This window comes from Penaeus vannamei, chromosome 17 (assembly GCF_042767895.1).
Source record: "Penaeus vannamei isolate JL-2024 chromosome 17, ASM4276789v1, whole genome shotgun sequence".
Lineage (NCBI taxonomy): Eukaryota > Metazoa > Arthropoda > Malacostraca > Decapoda > Penaeidae > Penaeus > Penaeus vannamei.
The window spans coordinates 18,410,261-18,430,459 of NC_091565.1; the positions used below are offsets into that span (position 1 = coordinate 18,410,261).

Consider the following 20,199-nt stretch of genomic DNA (forward strand, 5'->3'; position numbering starts at 1 on the left):
ACAGGGAAATATTAAAGGCGTAATTACCGTTTTTTCCCCCGACGGCTTTATACCCCCGCTAGAGTATTGGGTGGTAATTACGGGGATATGCCCATCTGGCTCGAAAGTGCTGCGCCCCCCCTCCCCCCGCGCCTTCAAGGCCCGGTGTTCCTCGAGCCATCGTTCAAGGCTTTTGAGAGAGAGAAGGGGATTGGGATACTCGAGAGAGAGAGAGAGAGAGAGAGAGAGAGAGAGAGAGAGAGAGCGGAGGGGAGGAGGCAGAGAGGCAAAGGCAGAGGGATATGCACTGAGTGTATAATGTATAAAGCACAGTAATAAATTTAATGAATATAGCAGCAGCAGCAGTCTCGTGGAAATGGCATGAGCCGAGAACAGCCCTGCCCTTCCGCTGGCCTTTAGTCCCTCCGCCCAGCGCGGGAGAAGAACAATAATATTTTCGGACCCGGGGCAGCTTAAACAACTATCAAGAATTGTTTTGTTGGGAGCTCTGGTTGAAGATAATGGATGTGCCAAGCGCTCTCCACGTTCTACCTTTTTACTTCTTTCTCTAAATCTTTGTCTTTCTGTTTTCATATCTCTTCTCATTCGGTGCGAAAAAAGGTGTGTGTGTGTGTGACAGGAGGAGGGGCAGGCAGATAGACAGACACAGATTGACAAACGGTCAGGGATGAAAGAGAGAGATATTGTCTGTGGGTTAGAGAGAGTGAAGCGAGTGAGAATGAGAAAGAGAAAGAGAAAGAGGGCAAGAGCGTTTTCGTCCCTTCACATCCTCCTCGTCTGTACTTTCTTTCCCGGTCAGCGCACCACGGATCAGCCGTTTGAGTTTCGAGTATTTGATGCGGCCCTTAATTGCGTTCGCGATGATGGCGTTTCCTGTGCACGAGTCCTCCTTCCCCCTTTATCTTCCTCCTTCCCCCTTCCTCTTCCTCCTTCCCCCCTCCTCTTCCTCCTTCCCCCTTCCTCTTCCTCCTTCCCCCTCCTCTTCCTCCTTCCCCCTCCTCTTCCTCCTTCCCCCTTCCTCTTCCTCCTTCCCCCCTCCTCTTCCTCCTTCCCCCTCCTCTTCCTCCTTCCCCCTTCCTCTTCCTCCTTCCCCCTTCCTCTTCCTTCTTCCCCCCTCCTCTTCCTCCTTCCCCCCTCCTCTTCCTCCTTCCCCCTTCTCCTCTTCCCTCTCTCCCCCTTCTCCTCTTCCCTCTCTCCCCGGGACCAGGTGCTGTGATCTCCGCGCTCTGTCCCGGGGGCTTTCGCGTCCCACTTTGGCACCAGAGCTCGGGCGAGCCTTAGAGCAAACAATTGTACATTGTCACTAAATGTCATTTGCTCTCGTGGCTTTACTGTTCAGGATTTAAATGTACTGTTTGTCTTGGTATCTTATATGTAGCTGCATTAATGTGAATAGTGGAATAGTGTTGTTATTATTATCATCATTTTTATTATTATTGTTGTTGTGTTATTCGAAGCGTTAAGAAATCTGAAGTCACACTATTTTCTTTCTTATTATGCGCCAAAACCGTATCTAGCTTGACATTCACGTCCCGACTGACCCTGACTGACCCCGTGTCGAGAAGCATCAAAATCCCATGTGTCTCGTGACTCCCGCATTCACGTCCATGTCAGAGGGACACAAGTCCAGCTCGTCGATAAGGGCGGCAGATGGATGGCGAGAGAATGGTGACTATGACCCCTAAGAACGAGGCTCGATGGGCGAGGTATGGGCGAGCGCGGTGCCTCGGTGTTATAGGACGCCTTAAAGCGAGCGTGGACGAGGCTCGTGTTGGGAATATGGGGCGACATTATTATTTTTCCGGGCTTGAGACGGCCACTCGCGCCACGCCGAGGGAGGACATAGAGGCACTAAGACTTTTGCAGGAACTCTAACATTCATGGCGCTGGCTTTATGGTAATGAGTGCCAGCGCTTGGGGCATTTGGTGTTGCGTCTTGCGTTCCGGAAGCACTCCCTCGGGAAACGATATGCGAGGGTCGTCTTGCTATGTTGCTGCTGTTGCAGAAAGACCCTGACGAGGTTCCCCCCTGAGTGCGTAATTCCTTTTGTTCACGCCCGGCGCGCCGCTGACACCTTGCATTTTGCTCTATCCTCAAAGTAGTTTTAAGGAAGATTCGTATTTTTCTCTCCAGCCTTCGTCTTTTCGTTCTCTCTCTCTCTCTCTCTCTCTCTCTCTCTCTCTCTCTCTCTCTCTCTCTCTCTCTCTCTCTCTCTCTCTCTCTCTCTCTCTCTCTCTCTCTCTCTCTCTCCTCTCTCTCTCTCCTCTCTCTCCTCTCTCTCCTCTCTCTCCTCTCTCTCCTCGCGTTCTCCCTCCCGCCCTCTCCCCTTCTCTCTCTCTCTCCATCTTTCCCTCCCCCTCTCTTCTTCTTTCCCTCCCTTCATTCTTCCCTCCCCTTCACCTCCCCCCTCGCCCTCACACCCAAGCTTCGTTGGCCCGCTGAGATCTTTCTTCAGTTGACGACGAGAAAGAGAAGAAATGAATTATATTGAAGTTCTCGTCCGGTTAAATGCACTTTTCATTAGTTTAGTTATCTGGCTCCGTTTAATCGTTACTCCTTATCGCGCTACCATCCAGGCACATTTTTTTCCAGCCCCGCTCTACCCAACGTTCTTCGGTTCTCAAGCTGCATGTGAACTACGTCAAGTTACCCAATGAAGTAGCAATTTTGTCAGTTATATGAAAAGTTGAAAAGTTTACCATGGGAATTCATATTCCGAGGCTACTACTTGTTCGGGAGGCTAGTAGCAGTTAAGAGAAATCTCGAGCTGTTTTCAGAGGGTGTTGAAGGAAAGCCTCCTCCCCCCCCCCTTTTCTCTCTTCTTGAGCCTGATTTCAGCGTGCAACGTTTATCGCTGAGAACATGATATGCTTATACATGAACACGAAGGCTTGCTTAAAGGGGAAACGTTTGAGTTGAATAAGTTAGGTTCTCTTTTAGGTTTGTGTTTTCCTCCCGCCTTCTCCACTTATCAATTTCTCTTCCGTTAGACTTGCATTGTATTTTGTTATTACTGAAATACTTATTGAGCAGTCTTTTTTAACAAAGATGTCGTTGTTCTTTCCAGTGACGAAGTTTATCCGTATTGGAATCGCCGACAAGAACGACAACCCACCGTTCTTCGACAAGACGCTGTACGAGGCTGAAGTGGACGAAAACGAGGACATTCAGCACACCGTCCTCACCGTCACCGCCAAGGATCTCGACGAATGTAAGTCATTGCTTCCCTTTCTTAATCTCGCTTATGTAAATGCCGACGTTCAGTCGACCTACCTACCCCTCTCTCTCTCTCTCTCTCTCTCTCTCTCTCTGTCTCTCTCTCTCTCTCTCTCTCCCTCTCTCTCTCTCTCTCTCTCTCTCTCTCTCTCTCTCTCTCTCTCTCTCTCTCTCTATCTCTCTCTCTCTCCCTCCTCTCTTTCTCTCTCTCATATATATATATATATATATATATATATATATATGTATATATATATGGATTTATATATATATATATATATATGGATTTATATATATATATATATTTATATATATATATCACACACACACACACACACACACACACACACACACACACACACACACACACACACACACACACACACACACACACACACACACACACACACACACACGTACACACACATACACACACACACGTTTTACAATCCTCTATCATTATATTTCTGAAATGAAAGATATGCTAGGAAAAGTCATTAGAGAAGCAAAGCAAAAATATCATCTGTATGAATGTATAAATTGCTTGGAGTGTTCTTTCCAAGATGTTGTGTTTAAAGATTCCTCCAGGATGGCTGAACTTGTATCTCTTGTAGTATGTTTTTTAGGACTCTTTACTCTCACTGCGCAAAAAAAAAGATGATGAAATTAAAAGGAAACATAGCGTCATTGCCTTTCTAGTGTCACTTTCCATGACGGTAATTACTAACATTTGCAACTTTAATGGAGAGCGTGACAGTCTTCCCAGCTTTTATGCCACAGTGTGTCCAAAAGCACCACTTGTTTGCCTTAAACTTAAGAGTCAGTAAAAGTTAAACCAGTCTCTCTCTTTTTGCCAAATAATCATTTTCTCTTGCTGTGAAGTCCCAAGAAGTAATTTCTGTTTATATGTGAAAGAGAATTTGTACAGCAATTTTTTTTTGCATTGTCAGAAAGGAATGGGAAAATATTGAAATGAGCAGATATTGATATTGCAAACTTGAAAAAAAATAATGCAGTAAAACAAAATGTGAAAGTTTTTGTAGGGCAATGGGAGAATTACGTAAATATCAAGCTTGTATTGGGATGTGTTGCACCATGCAATTACCAGTCTATTTAGGGTAATTATGAGTATAACTATGAGGATTAGTGATAATTTTTATGTGCTGTATTCATCTGTGTGACTTGGAAAGGAAGGAGAGAGGTTATTTAAAGTTAAATAGATTTCTACTGTCCATTGCAATGTAATAATTCCAAATTATATAATTGTATGGAGTCTCATCAGAAGTCACAATAGTCTACCAAATTTAGTTGAAGTAGGTGAAGATGAGAGAGCAATCATTTAGGCTGTGAGAAAAGATGGAACCAGTGTAAACAGTAACTTGCCACCTGCAAAGAGGGAATGCCAGATAGTGATGGTATTTGAGGGCTTGCCTGGGAACTAAAGCAAGGAGCCTATGCCACACTAAAGCATTTGTGACTTTTCCATACTTATTTTTCATTCAGATGGTTCATTGCTTTTGATCTGCGACAAGGAAAATGTAACTAGAGTTCTTCCAAAAGTTAAAACTTCTATAAATTTGTTATATTGTATTGATTCAGCCCAAGATGAAAAAATAATTGCCATTTTCTTCTTTTCCCACAGCCTCACGTATAAGATATGAAATCACCAATGGTAATATCGGAGGAGCTTTTGCCGTGAAGAACATGACTGGTGCCATATATGTGGCAGGACCTCTGGATTATGAAACAAGAAAGCGGGTGAGTTATCCTTCTGAGTATTTTCAAACAGATTATGAATATGTTGATGATGTTCAGTTGTAATACATCACTATATTTTAACATTTTACAATTTGTATTTTCAAAGACTTATCCATATCTAGCTAAATCAGTCATGTTCTTGAAGTTGACTGAATAGATCAGAAAAATAAGGTGCTAGTTTCAGATGAGACATTCTTGCTCAACATTTCTTTTTACTGTGACAAAAAGTATAATCCATGTGTGATATTTAGTTAAGATAGAAGATACTTTTAACCAAGACAATTTGACTTAATATTGCATATTGAAATATGACAAGTTTTGGTAAGATAGGAGTTTTTATAACCAGGTAAATATGACCTGATATGATTTCTATTTTAAATATTCTCTTAAGAAGCTCTTGGCTTTTTTGTATTTAGTTTTTGTATCTAACTTTCTTAACATTGTTTAAAATGACTACAACTTGTTAGCTACTAATTTTTAGACTGATAACAAAGTTGCTATGTATAAGACATTGTTGGAATTGTAACAAAATAATAGTTAATGAATTAATCTTAATAATTAACTAAGTTATAGTTTGTTTACAGTAATCATCAAAAGTATTTATGATTGATGCTCTGTGACTTGTGGTTTATAAGTACTTAAGCAGCAGCTTAATAGTTTGTCTTTAAATTATGATCTATGCATCTGATCATTAAAAGAATACAGCTGTGCAGACTATATCATATGACATTATATCTGATTTTCCAATATTATGTGCCCCAGCAATTATACTCGTTGATTTTTAGAGGTAAAGCTATAATTTTCAATAATCACCAACCATATTTATCATTGTCATGTCATTTTCTTCAGTAAGACCTCTCTCATGTATATTTTCATGAAAATGTTTTTCTCCCCATCAAAAAAACTCTTTATCTGTCAAATTACACATATTCCTCTCTCCTTTACTTCATGTCATGACTTTCTTGCTCTACTGATACTTTTAACCAAATCTTGTGTTAGTTTGATGCGTTCAGGTATACAGCTACTATACATATTTCATTGGTATAATCATTAGGTTACACATAATCTCACCAACCCTTCTATTTGCCCAGTATGAGCTCAAACTGGTGGCTTCAGACAATCGTAATGAGAACCACACCACAGTTGTCATTCACGTCAAAGATGTGAATGACAATCCACCCATGTTTGACCGTCCACTGTATGAGACGCAGATCACCGAGGAAGATGACCGCAGCCTGCCTAAAAATATCCTCACGGTCTCTGTCGCTCTCAAATCTCTATTTAGCTTGTTATTTTGCACCATCCACTTATCTGTGACCTGACTGCATTAGTTTACTAGTTTACTAGTTTTTATGTGATTATGAAGTGTTTCAACCAACATCATTATTTCTTTGTTAGTCCTTCCCACACCCAACAACAAATGCGATGCACACGACTGTAACGCAGGTTATGAACCTAAGCTTTTAGTTACCAAATTAAGTACCTTTGCTGTTTACTTACAGCTGCATGTCTCACCTCAGTGTACTGCTGACTTTGATTTTAATTTTCTTTTTCTTATTTTTCTTTCTTTTTTATTAATACCCCTCAGAGTACTACCACATTATTTTACCCCTTTATTCCAGTGCCGTGCATGTGCAGCCGATGTGATAACCCTTTGATTTTACATTTATGTTTCTGTTGTTTCACTGCAGCAAGCATGCTCATGAAGTATCCATGTTTACTGTTTTTGTTTTTGTTTGTTCTCCGGATGCTTGTTTGGTGGTACACAGTACGAACTATCTCTAGTGGCCACCGATAGTGTCAACGAAGCTACCACCAAAGTAATTATCCATATCGCCGACGTCAATGACCGCCCTCCTGAGTTCGACCGATCAAAGTATGAGGCCACAATCGAAGAGGAGAGGAATGATGGTTTGCCAATTCGACTGCTCAAGGTAGACATTTTTGGAAGGACAGACAGGGAGAGGGATAACGAGGAGAGAAGATTATATGAATTTAAAAAATCACATTTATAAATACTTTATGTATTTGCTACGTGTGTTCTGGAGATTGAACTTTGTTTCTTAGTGGAATTAATAAAAATGTGTTTAATTGTTGCCTGATAAAAATAAGTGTAATTGAAAATTTATGGTGATTTGTAAAGAACCTCGTTATTCCAAAACCTTTATATTTTTATTTATTAATTTTTTCTTATGATGGCATCGAAATGTTACAAAATCCCAGAAGGGGTTTTATCCATTTAATATACCATTATACAATGGTAAGATGCATTGAAGAGAATGTAAATGATTAATTGTGAATGCTAAAGGAATCCTGTGGAGTTGAACATGCCACCAACAAAGTTTGTTACCAAATGAAAGCATATTGGCCTTACAGAATGACTAATGATATTGCATTATTGCTTGACTTTCATCTTGAAATGCAGGTAATGCTTTATAAATATCTATAGAACTTCTTTTTTTCCATTTTTATTTGATGATTGGTTCTTTGTTGGAAATCCCATATTATTATCAAGCTTTAAAAACAAACACTGCACTTGCAACAGATTTTTTTTATTTCCATGACACAACCAAGTCATACACATATTGCAGCCTGTGCCTTCTGTTTTAGGGACAAAACAAATTTGTATTCTGCATAAGTGCATGACCTCTTAGGGTTAAGTATCATTTGATTATAGGGCATGTTACTGTAACCTTTTATCTTAAGTAATCTATTTGTTATATTTTTTGTTGCCACATTTATGAGTACAAATTCGGTCATTTGTCATATTAGTTCATCAAAAAAGTTTCTCCAGAAAACATTGCATTCGCTTTTGATATATACAACTTTTTCTCTGTATCTATGTTAAGTTTCTTACTAATCGATATCTTCACTGAACAGGTAACTGCAGCTGATGGTGATCGTGACCGAGTGCAGGACATTGTGTATTTCCTTACTGGTCAGGGCATTTATGTAGACAACCCAGACCAGTCTCAGTTTGAAGTCAATCGTACCTCAGGAGAGATCTTTGTCAAGAAGGTTAGTATTTTCAGTTTGTTAGCTCCATGTGTGAAAGAAATTATTTTGATTGCAGAATTCATTGGAAGTTCAAATATTTTAGTAGTTTCCTAACTTTTGCAGTTTTAGAAGTATATAGAATTGATATGATATTGATACTATTCTTCTCTTCCAGCCTCTTGATCGTGACCATCCTAAAGGCCGGCCTACTTGGAGGTTCACAGTGTTTGCTCAGGATGAAGGTGGTACAGGTCTGGTGGGTTATGCTGATGTCCAGGTCAACCTGAAGGACATCAATGACAATGCTCCAGTGTTTCCACAGGTTTGTAAAGGTTCTGAGAATATGTATATCAGGTGATGACTGTGTTATCCTTAACATATTATTTATTGTAGAGCTTATGAGGTGGTAGATATTTATATATTGCTTTTTCTTCAGATGGTGTATTTTGGCAATGTGACAGAAAATGGTACACAAGGTATGGTTGTTATGACCATGACAGCTGAGGATTATGATGATCCCAATGAAGGTACCAATGCCAAGCTTACGTACTCCATTGAGAAGAATGTCATTGATGAGAACACTGCAATGCCCATTTTCGAAATTGAGCCAGATACTGGAGTGATTAAGACGGCTGTGTGCTGCCTTGACAGAGAAAAGACCCCAGATTATTCCATTCAAGTGGTTGCAGTTGATGGTGGAGGTCTAAAAGGTATGATTATTCCTTTTTTTTTTTTATACAGTGGTTTAACTAATTGATCATATTACAAATTTTGTGTTTTGCATATACAGCTAAAATTTCCGTTTACTTACAGGAACTGGTACTGCAAGCATAAGAGTCAGAGACATTAACGATATGCCACCCAGGTTCACTAAAGAAGAATGGGTAACAGAAGTAGATGAAACAGAGGGTGCCCTTCTACCTGATCAGGCCATCTTGACAGTAACAGTTCATGACGAGGACGAAACAAATAAGTTCCACTACAAAGTGATTGAGTCATCAGGATTTGGTGCTGATAAGTTCACTATGGTTAGAAACAATGATGGCACAGGTTCTCTGAAGATTGTACAGCCCCTTGACTATGAAGATCCCATGCAGCGCAGTGGGTTCAGATTCAAGATCCAAGTAAATGACAAGGGAGAAGACAACGATGCAGAGAAGTATCATGTAGCATATTCATGGGTTAAAGTGGAATTAAGAGACATCAACGATAACAAACCACAATTTGAGAAACCAAACATTGAGGCACCTGTCTTTGAAAATGCAGAGATTGGGAAGAATCTAAAGACCTTTAAGGCTACAGATCCAGACCAAGGTGGGCAGAGCAAGGTATCCTATGCTATAGATCGAGCATCAGATAGAAGGAGACAGTTTGCCATAGATAGCTCTGGAACTGTCAAAATTCAGAGAATGCTAGACAGGGAAGAGAATCCACGTCATTCTGTTAAGATCCTGGCCATTGATGATGGTACTCCAGCAAAAACAGCTACTGCCACACTTACAGTTATAGTCCAAGATATTAACGACAATGCCCCTAGATTCCTCAAAGACTACCGTCCAGTCTTACCTGAAAATCAGTCTCCAAGGAAAATAGTGGAAGTTTTAGCAACTGATGATGATGACAGATCTAAAGGAAATGGACCTCCTTTCCATTTCCGTATGGATTCCACAGCATCAGATGAAATTCGTGCATCTTTCAAGGTTGAGCATATTCCTAAAGGAGCTAATGGTGATGGCATGGCAGTAATATCCTCATTAAGAACATTTGATCGTGAGGTACAGAAAGAATACCATGTACCTATTGTCATCAAAGATGCTGGTACACCTCAAATGACTGGCACCTCAACATTGACCATCATAATTGGAGATGAAAATGACAACAAAATGCAGCCTGGTGCAAAAGACATTTTTGTCTATAACTACAAGGGACAGGCTCCAGAGACACGCATTGGTCGAGTCTATGTTTATGACCTTGATGATTGGGACTTGCCTGACAAGAAGTTCAAATGGGCAACAGAAGCACATCCCAATTTCAAGCTGAATGAAGGTGATGGTATGATCACAATGAAGCAGCATACTCAGGAAGGAACATACTTCCTCCAGTTCCATGTTTATGATCGAAAACACACGCAGACAGATGTTGAGGCCAATGTAACTGTAACAGTTAAGGAAATTCCTGAAATAGCAGTCATCAATTCTGGGTCTATCCGTATTGCCAATATGACAGATGAGGACTTCATCAGGATATGGGATTACAGGAGTCAGCGTGTGGTGCGTAGTAAAGCAGACATGTTCCGAGAGAAAATAGCGAGACTTGTCGGTACAAACATTGAAAATGTTGATGTATTTAGTATACAGCTGAGACAAGAAAGACCACCAATCACAGACATCCGCTTCTCAGCTCATGGATCGCCTTACTACCATCCAATTAAATTAAATGGTCTTGTCCTGCAACACAGAGCAGAGATAGAAAGTGAGATTGGTATCAATATCACTATGGTTGGTATTGATGAATGTCTCTACGAAAATGTTGCTTGTGAAGGATCTTGTACAAACCACCTAGTTATATCAAATTTGCCATATATGGTGAATGCAAACAAAACATCGCTAGTAGGTGTAAGAACAGAAGTGATACCTGAATGCACTTGTGGAGCTCGTAACTTCTCTGCAGAAGAATCCTGCCGTCCAAACCCTTGTTATAACGGTGGCCGATGTATCGAAGGGAAATCAGGAATTCGTTGCAGATGTCAAGAGGGGTACGATGGTCCCCGTTGCCAGATGCTGAGACGTACATTCCGAGGTAATGGCTTTGCCTGGTTCCCAGCCCTAGCCATGTGCGATAACTCTCACATCAGCCTGGAATTCCTTACAAGACGAGCAGATGGTCTTCTCTTCTATAATGGACCCATCACACCTCCAGAAACAGATGAAACTATTGTGTCTGACTTCATTGCTCTTGAACTAGAAAATGGTCGACCAAGATTGTTGATAGATTTTGGTTCTGGTACCTTGCAGCTCAAAGTCAACACCAAAAACCAGCTTAATGATGGAAGCTGGCACAAAATTGACATATTCTGGGACACAGAGGTAAGTTCACATTTGTATTTTTGCTTTCACAATAGTCGAGCTTCCGTCAGTATTTTCTCCTGATATTTTTTTTTCATATTTCTTATCTTCCTTTTCCAAACAAAACCAAATCTTTTAAATTGCAGACTGTGAGAATGGATGTAGATCATTGTGTAGCAGCAGAAGTTCAAGAACCTGAAGATGGCAGTGACCCCATCTTTGACCCCTCAGGCTGTCAGGCCAAGGGAACCATTCCTCCATTCAATGAATACCTGAATGTCAATGCCCCACTTCAGGTTGGTGGCTTGGCACACGAGCAGCCAGATCCCAGCTTGTACAAGTGGCAACATGTACCTCATGGCCGACCCTTCAGTGGCTGCATTAAGAACCTCATGGTCAATAGTGAATTGTATGATCTTGCCCGTCCAGGCCTGTACCGTCATACTCAAATGGGTTGCCCACAGCTGGAGGAGGCTTGTAGAACTAATGCCATTGTGCCAACTTGTGGACCAAATGGTGTGTGCTCAGGGTCACTGTCTCAGCCAGTGTGCAAGTGCAAGCCAGGCTGGACAGGCCCAACATGTGACGAACCCACAAATTCCTCCTACTTTGAGACACAATCCTACGTAAAATATGCACTGTCATTCAAGCCTAACTCCTTCAGCACAGAAATCCAGCTCAGATTCCGTACTTGGCAGGAGTATGGTGAACTGTTCAGAATTTCAGATCAGCATAATAGAGAATACGGCATCTTGGAGATCAAAGATGGAAGGTTACGATTCCGCTACAATCTAAACAGTTTACGGACAGAAGAACATGATCTGTGGCTGTCTGCAGTGGCTGTTAATGATGGCATCTGGCATTCTGTAACAGTGGAGAGACATGGCTCTACTTCAACTCTGAGGATGGATGGTGGTGAAGGCCGACGCTACAATGAAACAATGGCATTCTCAGGCCACATGTTGATGGATGTTGACAAGCAGGAAGGTGTATATGCAGGAGGAAAGGCAGAGTACACAGGCATCAGAACCTTCGAAGTATACAATGATTACAAATTGGGTAAGTTGATATTTTTGTTGTGTATAGAGTTGTGCTATAGTTTGGCTATGAGGCATTTTGTAAAAAATTTCTGGTTTCTTAATAACAATACATTTTCTGATTTCCAGGTTGCTTGGATGACATCAGACTTGAGGGCAAGCATCTTCCCCTTCCTCCAGGCCTCAATGGCACCCAGTGGGGTCAAGCCACAATGTTCCGTAACTTGGTCAAGAACTGCATTTCACAAAACCAGTGTATCAATGTCACTTGTCTAGCACCTTTCACATGCAAGGACTTGTGGATGAAACATGAGTGCGGGTAAGTCTTCTAAAAGTATGATGACTTTCACAACTATTTTTTATAATGATGAATTTGTTCATATTTATCATATACTTGACATATATATCAGTTTCTACAAAAAAGAATGGTATATATTCCTGTGGAAAAATTAAAAGTAAAATGCATAGCCCATTGAAAACTTCTTAGGGAATATGAAAATTGTAATGTACCAGTTGTGGTATTATCCAGTTTGAATCCCAGTTAACTTAAGTAGTCCAGCAAATTAATATGTATTTTGAAACTAATATTGCATAGCCTTGTAATATAGCACATAAAGTAAAACAGGTACCCATATTGGCATAGCATGTCAACTTCTTTGGGATTGTATGTTGAGGTGATGTAAAAGTAAACTAATAGTGCTCTCTCTCTATTTCTGCTGCCCTCATCTTCTTGGGAACTGGTAACATGGATTTATCAACACCGCTTACAAATTTATACTTTATCACTGTGTTGTCCATGAATTGGTTTCTGTACACCTGCATGCATCTTTTTCCTGCTTGGGTGTTCAATGTGGTCAACTTTGTCTTGCCTACAGTTGTGAAGATGGCACTGTACTCTCTAATGACAAGCAAGAATGCGTAGACCAGAATGAGTGTTTGAATGACCCTTGTCAGAATGGAGGAACATGTCATAACCAAGAACCTTCATACATCTGTGACTGCCCTCGAGGGTATTATGGCAAAAACTGTGAACTACTGCAGGAAGGCAGGACAGTTCGCCTGAGTCTCGGCGCTTTAGCTGCCATACTAGTTTGTCTTCTTATTATTTTAGGTGAGAAATTATGGTACTTTCAAAAAGATGAAAGAGCATGTTATAGAATCAATATGAAAATTCCAAAAAAGGGAGATATTAAGACAAGGTGAGATGGGTACAAGGATCATAACAGCTGTTAGTTAAATCAATAACAATCAGGTAAGACAGAGTGACTGTTGGTATGTTGAGTATGTGTGAGAGGATCAGTGTGCTTCAGATTTTCACATTAAAACTATAGTATTCTGTAGTTGCATGATGCATGCTTTTAGTCTTCCACCTCATCCTTCAGGGCTTGGATGCTTCCACTAACCTGGGTTATCAGAGATGACCCTTGATCCCATAATAAGGAGCAACAAACAGCAGGTAAATAGTTTTGTTTGGTCATTCATTCCCCAGCTGCCCAGAGGGATCCATTCATCACCATGGCGACTGCCTCAACATCAACGAATGTGAGCTATGGCAACCTTGCAGTAATGGAGGAGTGTGTCGGGATCTTGAACCTGATGAGGGCGGATATATGTGTGACTGTGTTGATGGTTTCCAAGGATTAGATTGCACACGACCCCTTACGGAGACTGTTCTTAAACCATCCACTGATTTTGTTGTTGCCATTGTCATCTGTATTCTGGTACTGCTAGGTAAGTTACTATTTGTATGGAAATTGTGAACAAAGGATACCAAAAGCAGGTATATTCACCATTTCTTTTTATTAATACAGAAAATTCAGTCTTCATATGTTTAATTCAATCTGAGTTTGAATACATACTGTAAAATGCATCAGTCATGTTGTATATTATAATATTGACAACAAAGAAATGAAATAATAGCAAGTAATCCTGGTGATCACGTATGGCTCTCAAGATAGTCATATACTACACACTACTTGCAGTGTATAATCCAAGTTCCAATAATTACATATACAACAGTAGTAAAACCCTATACATTGTTACTGAATTTACAGACAGCTGGTTTTGCCTTTTTATGAACTATTATGAAGAATACAATGGATGGCATTTTAAGGGTTTTAAAGCAAGAATAAAAATTTGTTGCATTTCATGACACACCAAACACTTGTAAAATATTCAGTAATATTTTTCAGTATGTTGACAATACATGATTCATAATTGCATGTAGATTATTGATTAAGGTTTAAACATTTTACAAAGGATATCTTTACAGTAGGTACAGATGTGATTGTATATATGTTAATAGCCATATGTTACTTTGATTTATTTGTATTCAGCATTTGGTAATAGATTAACTTGTCTATCTAAAGGAATATACAGTATTTTTTTATCTTTAAAAATCAAATACTATTTATGAGAACACAAAAAAAGAGATTTCTTTTGATGTGTGTGAAACTTTCTCCCTAGTTTTGGTGCTAGTGTTTGTGGTTTACAACCGGCAAAAGGAGCGTCACTTCCCTAAGGCTGATCCTTATGATGACGTGCGTGAGAACATCATCAATTATGATGATGAAGGAGGCGGAGAGGATGACATGACAGCCTTCGACATCACCCCACTGCAGATCCCAGTAGGGCCAGCCATTGGCAATGGTGGACCTCTTCTGGGCAAAATGCCATGTAAGTACAGAGCGTAGTGTCAGGATGATGTGAAAGGAGGAGGATGAAAGAATGGAAGGACAAGAATGTTTGTTTATGAAAACTACAATGAGCACACATGTTGGGTATGTGTGTATTCACCATAGTTTTGTATTTGTTTTATGAAATGTTGTTTTGTATATTATTTGATATTCTAAAAAAGGAATAATTTTCTATGGAAATTTCTATTATATTTTTGTCATCCATACACTTATTATTACTAGAATACTTCACTTACAGAGACATGTATATAAACTTTACATGAATGCTATTTTTAACAGATGGTCCTGGTGGACAGCCTGATGTTGGGGTGTTCATTAGTGAACACAAGAATAAGGCTGACAATGATCCCAATGCACCACCGTTTGATGATCTACGTAATTATGCTTATGAAGGAGGTGGTTCAACGGCAGGTTCTCTCTCATCTCTGGCCTCAGGTTAGAAATTGTAAATTTGTACATATTATATATGAAGTATTCATTGACCTAAGAATTATATAATTGCTCTAAATTCAGCAAGTGAACTCTTTACAAACAATATTGAAGCAATATTTATAAATTGCATTAAAAAAAGCCTGATACTTGATGTTTCAAGGACTAAAACCCTTAAACTTTGTATGCAGTTTACTGTAATTAGTACTGCATTTAATCTAAATATCAGCATTGTCATGACTCTCATCTCTATTAACAGGCACTGATGACAACGAACAAGATTTTGACTACTTGAACAACTGGGGTCCACGCTTTAGTAAGCTGGCTGACATGTATGGTCATGGAGAGTCTGAAGAAGAAGAGGACCATTAAGTGGCGAAGTTGTAGCCTCACTATTTTACTCACCTCATTGCTGGAGCATCTTCCTCAACACCATCGTGAAGCACTGTTAAAGTTCTTAACCTGGGAAAACTCAGGGCATCAGCTGGGGGGGAGGGGTCCGTCCCTCTTTTGCAAGAACGATTGGCCCATGTGGAGAGATAACTTGTTTTAATATTGCCCTTTGTCATATACATGTTGCCTTAAATAGATCATTAAATCAGCAATATCTACAGGATTAAGAAGACATGAATCACATCAGTATGTCAGTGAATGAAAGCTTTACTGGTGCTATATTTAAAATTAAATCAGATGCTCGTTTAGGTCTGACTTGCCAAAAAAATAAATAATGAATAAATAAATAAATAATACCAAACAATATTTAATGACTAGTTTCCTGTTTAGCATAACTTTGAGAGTAAGTTGAGGGATGTGGTATAGTTCATTTATAGAGGATAAATACAGTATTAGATACTCATGGAGTCCCTTGTATGTAATATATAGCTTATTCCCTGCTGTCCTTATATGTGGTAGTAGGAAGTGTATCCTCCACTTGGCCTGACTGAGGGCGGCTGCAGACCAGACGTGGCCGTCCCGGAGGCTTAAAGCAGGTCCACCCCAGAAAGAGACTGGTCCTCCTTCCTTAGGTCATGTAATGAACATGACACCCCCCCCACAGTGCCAAGACTTTACAATGAGGTGATGGAAGATGCCAGTGTTCAGTGTAGAGTTAAAGCTCCCTCTACAATCATTTGTAGTGATAAAAAGTCCTATCTTGTAAAGAATGTAAGGACAGCCACCCAAGGCCGAGGCAGTGCATCATTGTCATTTGTGATTGGTGGGAGAAGAACTAACATTCCATAAAAGACAGTTGTGTGATAGTATGGGATGAAAGGTGAAGAGTCTTGGATTGAGTATTTACATGTTTTTGTTATGACCCATGTTACGTGCCAAGTACCCCAGGCAAATCTGTTTTGATTTGTGCATTATTGACTTTAAAAAAGTGCATTTTTGTGCTATACCTATTGATTTTATTTGTTTGTCCTCATTCACTACAACTGTGAAGCATATCAAGACTACAAGGGTTTAACGTATTGCACCACAGACTCTGAGGACAGCATTTATTGGTTCTCATGTGATGAGTTATATACTCTTATATGTGTGTAGGGGAGTGTGGGCCATTCATAGCCTCCCCCTGTATACTACTCTCACCCTTAGTTTATACCAGGTCAGTACTGCAACTCCGTGCATTCTGCAGGCTCCACCAAGGCCTGTACACTCACAAATGAATCTCAGGCAGTACTGAAATATCCTGTGTGAGGAACGTGTTTGAATGTATGTAAAGTTTTTGTACATGTGTAGATATTTAAGGAGGAGATAGATGTCTCAAAGAATGAAATAGTTCTTTTTCAATATTTGCTCATCTGTATGAAAGCTAGACAGCAAGATCAGGTAGACATGTGACGACAGCTTCATTACTGTAGGCATTCACTGATTAGTAAGTTTGTTACTGAACTGTAGTCTTCTCTTGGTGTCTTGCTGTGCAAGTTTTTGAAAGAAGTGACAATTGATTTTTTCTCAAGTGCTGATGTTTGTAGACTGGGTCAGTCTCGGGTGAAGAGGCCAGGGCTTTTCCTCCTGCATAACAAAATATCCTTTTTATAAAATCTGATTTTCATCATAACATTTTGTGCTGCAAAGGAAGCAATAAAAGCTTGCTTGTTTCATATTTCATTTTCAGCTGCTTTGATCTGATTTCAATAATATAGAAATAAAAGCTCCTGAGGTGATGTTTTATCACTTCTAATCAAATATTTCCTATGTCGTGCAGGCATTGTCTTGGTTAGACCTGTGCCTTTTCACCCAAGGTGACCCTCCCCCACAAAATCCCTCAAGTCAGTTACCCTCCCATTCCTGCCCCCAACACCCTCCAACCCATTCCAGCCCTGGCGCAATATGGGCTGTTTCAGCTCACCGCCCACCTTCCCACCCATAGGTCTCGCCTGTGGTGATGCCCCTGCCCCTCAGAGAAGGAACTGTTTTTGGTTCCACAAGTTTATTCCTCAATATGTGTTGACAGATTGTCTTTGGATCCACAAAATCATAGACTGAGTAAAGCATTATAATATTAGATAAAGAATATATCAAGAGTGAGAACTCTTCATCACCACACAACATAACCTCAACAGCACTGCCATATTTGGTGGGAGCAGGCTGGGTTGTTTAGTCATTGGCTTCTTATAATATGATTAATTATTATCATTATTTTATTATTATTATCATCATCATCGTAGTGTTAGAGCTATTGTGCACAAGTTGGTCATAAAGAGAACGGAGCTGGTCTCGGGCATATTTCAGTGGCTCCTCTCTAGGTTCTTGGACCAATTGTATAAATTATTATCATGTATCTTGAATAGGAGAAGTTGACACTTGAGTTTTCTTGTGCAGAGTCATCCCTCATCCCTCACATATGCACCAACTTGACCCAGCTCCAGACTCCCCACACTTATTGTTTCCTTCCTCTGATTACGACTAGGTCAAGACGACCCATTTTGCAAATTGGACTCTGCACAAGACAACAGGCTTCCCCCTGAAGTTAACCGAGCCCAGCCAACTTGTTTTTATAGCATTCCATATACCAGAAGATGTATGTATGAATGCATTATTCATTTTCACATTTTGTATCAAACAAAGAATTAACATCTTGCTAGAATTCTAGGAATGTATAAACTGGGTTTCTCTGATCTGCTGCAAATGATTGATTGTGGCATGACTCCAAGTTTTCCCAGAGATCTTTGTCAGTGAGGTTTCATTTATAGAACATCATTGACAACATATCAAATGCACATGATCAATGATTCCCCCATCATTCACTCCATTGGCTGAATCATTTGTTCCTGTCTTTGTCTTTTTTATATTGCTCTTCATGCCCTGTACCAAGAGTTATGGTTTATCCCAGGGCCAGAGTATCATGTGAAATATTAGTAAATGTCATTTTTCAACTATATACTCATCAAATGTCACAAACCTGAGATTTTCTCATTATGTTTTATCTTAGTCTGTTGACTTTTTAAACTTTGGCCCAGGGAACCATGAAAGGTCAATGAGTAGAATAATATTTCCTAAAAAAAGAGAAAGTTTTGTACCCTTCTTCATGCTGAGTTAAAGTTATCCAGCAGAGATGTCCCAGAAAGGGCAAGAAGCCATAGCAACTAAGCTTTTGTTTGATGTTTTTAAGCTGTGATTTTACTGTGTCTGCATTGTCATCTGAAATAGATTAAAGCCTTTGTGTAAATATCTGTATATCTCTATATCCTAATCCTTCATAAGGCATACACCAAAGAACAGTATGTTAAATTACCCTGATATTTACAACTTTGAAGATAACACTACCATTATGGAAAGGCAAAAAAAATAGAATTTATGCATTGATGTATACATCAGGAAGTTATAAGTGAAAAAAATATGACAAGTAATATGACTAGTTACAATACTAGAAGCTAATGATGTACTAATAATGGACCTATCACGCATGAGCGAACAATGAATAAATCAACATAGTTATAGAAAGTATATTCAAGAAGTATATTCAGTTTTTTAAGTATATGTGCTGTTGGATCTAGTTCAATTTCTTATCTACATTTATCTAAATTGTTCCAAAAGTTTAATCTTTATTTGAGCATATAGTTTTGTCAAAGGTTTTGTCGGTTCTCTCGTGTATGTGCTATCAGAAGTCTCAAACTTTATCTAATGAACTCCTGACTTGTAAAGCCTCATAATCAGTAAGAGTCAAGACATACTCTTACTATAGTTACTTGTAAAATGCATATGTGGACATAATGTATAGAAACAATGTACCCTCCCCCTACACAATAACAAAAAAATTATCCATTTAAATCCTGTAAAAATAATACTGGGAGTATACAATGTACAACAGATCAAATTTCAAATATGTAATTCTGTCTCAAACAGTTAGTGTGAGTATCTACTCTGTATATCCGAATTACTGCAATATATATCACTTAACACTTTAACATACTGACTCATAAGACAGTCATGTAGGCAGATCGAACCATACCTTATTACACAAGGCAGGCATTCCTGGCAATTCATAAGGATATACTTTTTTTTCAATTTCATTTACCCTAATTTATGTTTTCTTTGAATGAATGGGCATACAGTCTCCTAGTATTATTTAGCAAGTGTACGTACATGCTAATCACATGCAATATGATGAAAATATTGGGAAGGAAAGATGGTAACTTGTACATTGCTTATTCGTTTTAGCATAGATGTAAATGTAATAAAAAAATCACACAGACATACAGTATCAAACAGTAATAAGCATGTGACAACCAATACCCCGTTTGTTTAACATGAGCATGTTCACTAAAGATAGGTGATCAAAAGAACAAAAAAAAAGAATGCTCAATTTGTTTACCAATAATATTGATTGTATTTTAGTGCACTAAGATTGTCTTTTGAATCAGCTGTCTAAAAAAATATATCATAAGTCTGAAAATAAAAGATAAATGTTAAATTATACTAGCTTTTCTCTTACCTATATGCATACTCAGTGAGACGCAGTTTTAATATATCCCAAGAATGGACATTTGCTTATT

At 39.3% G+C, this 20,199-nt stretch overlaps 1 protein-coding gene across 6 annotated transcripts in view; it reads left to right on the top strand.

The window, feature by feature from the left end:
• CadN (neural cadherin) overlaps nt 1-18,872 on the top strand; it is a 284,890-nt gene extending 266,018 nt beyond the window's left edge. For 2 of the 6 annotated variants that reach the window (XM_070132027.1, XM_070132028.1), the window contains exons 16-28: nt 3,069-3,212; nt 4,860-4,975; nt 6,745-6,909; nt 7,856-7,993; nt 8,148-8,294; nt 8,409-8,682; nt 8,786-11,058; nt 11,184-12,096; nt 12,204-12,393; nt 12,950-13,185; nt 14,541-14,750; nt 15,050-15,205; nt 15,459-18,872. In XM_070132027.1, coding sequence (XP_069988128.1) covers nt 3,069-3,212; nt 4,860-4,975; nt 6,745-6,909; nt 7,856-7,993; nt 8,148-8,294; nt 8,409-8,682; nt 8,786-11,058; nt 11,184-12,096; nt 12,204-12,393; nt 12,950-13,185; nt 14,541-14,750; nt 15,050-15,205; nt 15,459-15,571 — 5,075 coding nt within the window. In that variant the 3' untranslated portion in view covers nt 15,572-18,872. Of the gene's footprint in view, nt 1-3,068; nt 3,213-4,859; nt 4,976-6,066; nt 6,232-6,744; nt 6,910-7,855; nt 7,994-8,147; nt 8,295-8,408; nt 8,683-8,785; nt 11,059-11,183; nt 12,097-12,203; nt 12,394-12,949; nt 13,186-13,563; nt 13,806-14,540; nt 14,751-15,049; nt 15,206-15,458 lie in introns of all 6 variants that reach the window. The other 4 variants (XM_070132024.1, XM_070132025.1, XM_070132029.1 and 1 more) reach the window with 3 other exon arrangements.
• The last annotated feature ends 1,327 nt before the right edge of the window (nt 18,873-20,199 follow it).